This window comes from Teleopsis dalmanni, chromosome 1, assembly GCF_002237135.1.
Source record: "Teleopsis dalmanni isolate 2A chromosome 1, ASM223713v2, whole genome shotgun sequence".
NCBI lineage: Eukaryota > Metazoa > Arthropoda > Insecta > Diptera > Diopsidae > Teleopsis > Teleopsis dalmanni.
This window is the reverse complement of record NC_051846.1, coordinates 173889990-173892706: the sequence shown is the minus strand read 5'-3', so window position 1 is coordinate 173892706 and position 2717 is coordinate 173889990. Positions and strand designations below refer to the sequence as shown.

At 30.0% G+C, this 2717-nt stretch overlaps 1 protein-coding gene across 1 annotated transcript; it reads left to right on the top strand.

The window, feature by feature from the left end:
* The first annotated feature begins 211 nt into the window (after positions 1–211).
* LOC119670636 lies at positions 212–1309 on the top strand. Its single transcript, XM_038080976.1, has 5 exons — positions 212–322; positions 378–479; positions 536–723; positions 790–891; positions 953–1309. Exons 1-5 carry the CDS (start codon positions 256–258, stop codon positions 1136–1138), a joined length of 645 nt encoding a protein of 214 aa, XP_037936904.1. The 5' UTR covers positions 212–255; the 3' UTR covers positions 1139–1309.
* The last annotated feature ends 1408 nt before the right edge of the window (positions 1310–2717 follow it).

Sequence of the window (2717 nt, the reverse complement as noted above, 5' to 3'; positions counted from 1 at the left end):
TGGATATTTTAGATATATAAAAACAAATCTCAATAAATAATACCTGCATAAAAATTCCAAAAACTTAAAAATCAAATGCGTTTTGTCTTCTATATCACTTCAGAAGATTTTAACTTAAATAAATTTAAAGTTTATATAAAATAAATAAAAGTAAGTTCAATATGTTTTATAAAGAAAAATTTTTATATCGCTAAATTCAAAATTTGCAAAAATAATATTTCATTTTCATTGTTTTAAAATTTGTTAAGAAAAAGTATGGCTTCCAATTGGAAGAAAACCAAAATCATTGAAATATCTGAAGACAGTAAACCAGCTGTGGAACGTAAGTTCTTTACTATTTTTTCTCCCGTTTTCTAGTAAAATTTTTTTAACCATAGATTCAATTATAATTGGGGGAGAATGTATTACTATGAGAAGTCAAGATACCCGCACAATATTAGAAACCCGTCGTTTTAACTACAGCAAACTTCTTCCAAATGGTATTTTGAACTCTATATATTATATGATAAAATAATAAAATTTATTTATTTTATAGGTACTGTTGTACCTATAGATGTGAGTACGAGTGTTCCCGATTTAATAGATCAATATATCAATTATTGTAAGTTGAGAACGAATAGCAATACTGCTTTCGCCATGCCTGTAACTCCGAATTTTGTTAGTCAAACTATTCCAAATCCGTGTGCAAATCAAATTCTTTTTAACACCAATGCTCAAACTCAGGTAGTTTAGTTAGTTCCAAACTGTTTAATATACAATATTTTATTATTCAATAATTTTTGTTTTTAGACAAACCTTACTCACGATGTAAGCACTTCAACCAATAATAAATTAATTAATCAAGTGAAGACCAATAATTGCAGCCGTTTTAGTAGAAATATTCAGACACAGGTATTTGAAATAATTGTTCATTTTTATATATGATATATGGGGTTACTTTTTTTCTTTTTAGACGAAATGTACACGTAATATCAGCACTTCAACTGATTATGAATTGAAAGGAAAAACCTTAAAAAAGTGTACACGTCAGTGTAGAATTAGTTGTTCAGACCATGAACTCCTTAGGAAAAAGAAGAAGATATGTCTTAGTTTGTCATCAACTCATATTGGTGGAGTTCGTAATGAGTCCAACATCTGAATGGAAAACTGGTGGGGGTTATTGGCATACCTACAACTAAATTATGCTTGACAACATGATAATTCCCTCAAAATGAAGGAAATGACAGAAAGAAATGCTGTTTTCGATTTGTATTGTGCTTATGTTTACTTAGTCTTGCAATATTTGAACCTGGGTAAGAAGTCCGTTTAGATTTGATATATAAATAAATATATATAAATATATATTTGATATATAAATAAAGTTAATTGTGGATATAATTTATGCACATTGTAGTTTTTTTTGTGGTTTATATCACTATCAAATATTACACAAAATCAAAAATACATGATTTATTTACAATCTCTCTCCAGACACCATTCTCAGCTTTGTAAAAAAATCAAAGAAACCAGTTAGTAGCCATAGGGTATGTTGACCTCCACCAACTACAAAGCAACAGTACCCATAGAAATAATGAGATTTGTACTATCTACAACATACCTTATATATACATACCTTATATATATACCTTATATATTTATAATATATATCTTTATACTATATATAATACCCATAGTTAGTAAGGACTGCACTTATTCATAAGTACAAACTCTAATAAGAGTTTCATCATCACCAAACCCAGCAAATCCTTTTCCCTTTCTCAAAATTTTATTTTTACTTTACAGTAACCACAAAAATTGAAAGATTAACAATGTCCACACATACGAGTAAACCCCACGGGTTTTTGGCTCATTGGGTTCCTGTAAAAATTCTAAAGAGTTGATATCTTTAATGAAGCTGAAGTCAGAGATGTTCTTCTATAGAAGGTGTTTTCAGTTGACAACTCTAGAAAATCAAGTCTGAAACATGTTAAATCTACATCACGTTTCTGTTAGACATGCACGAAGCAACGGCGAGAGTCATTGAAAGAAAGATTTAATTTTTTCGTAAGGTATCGATATCTTCAGTAAATCTCCTCTAAGATTGTGATTTGTTAAGACGTTTTAGTTCACGAAGCAACAGCGAGAGTCATTGAAAAGAAGGTTAAATTTTTTGGTATGTTATCCTTATATTCAGTATATCCCCTCGAAGACTACTATCTACACGTATATAATACGTACGCTATATTTTTTCTTTTTTAAATCCGACAAAGTTTCACGTAGAGTCTGCTTATCATTAAAGAGAGTTTAGTTATATTAACAACTTCAGTGACATATTCTAGTACACAGTTCTCCTGATAGTCTTTTCGCATCTCTATTACCCTCAACTTCAACGTTTAACCTTTGTTTTCCAGAACCTATACTCGCTTAAAACTTTTTAGCTCAAATAACATTCGTAATACCATGTTAATCTCTAATAGCTGATACTTTGTTCCAAAAATAGTGCTGAGTACCTCTTCTCCATAAAACGCAAGTCACACTGTTTACGATTTCGAAAAAGATATTCTAAATTCTTCCTAGCATTTTAGCTTTTTTTTTGCTAAATCATTTGCCAATTAATTATGTTGAGATTTTAACATAACAACAATTCCGAGCTGAAGTGTTGTTCATAACATGCCACTTTAGTTGACGCAGTGACTACCATACAATCGAAGTGGTCAATGGACGGACGCATACTTAAT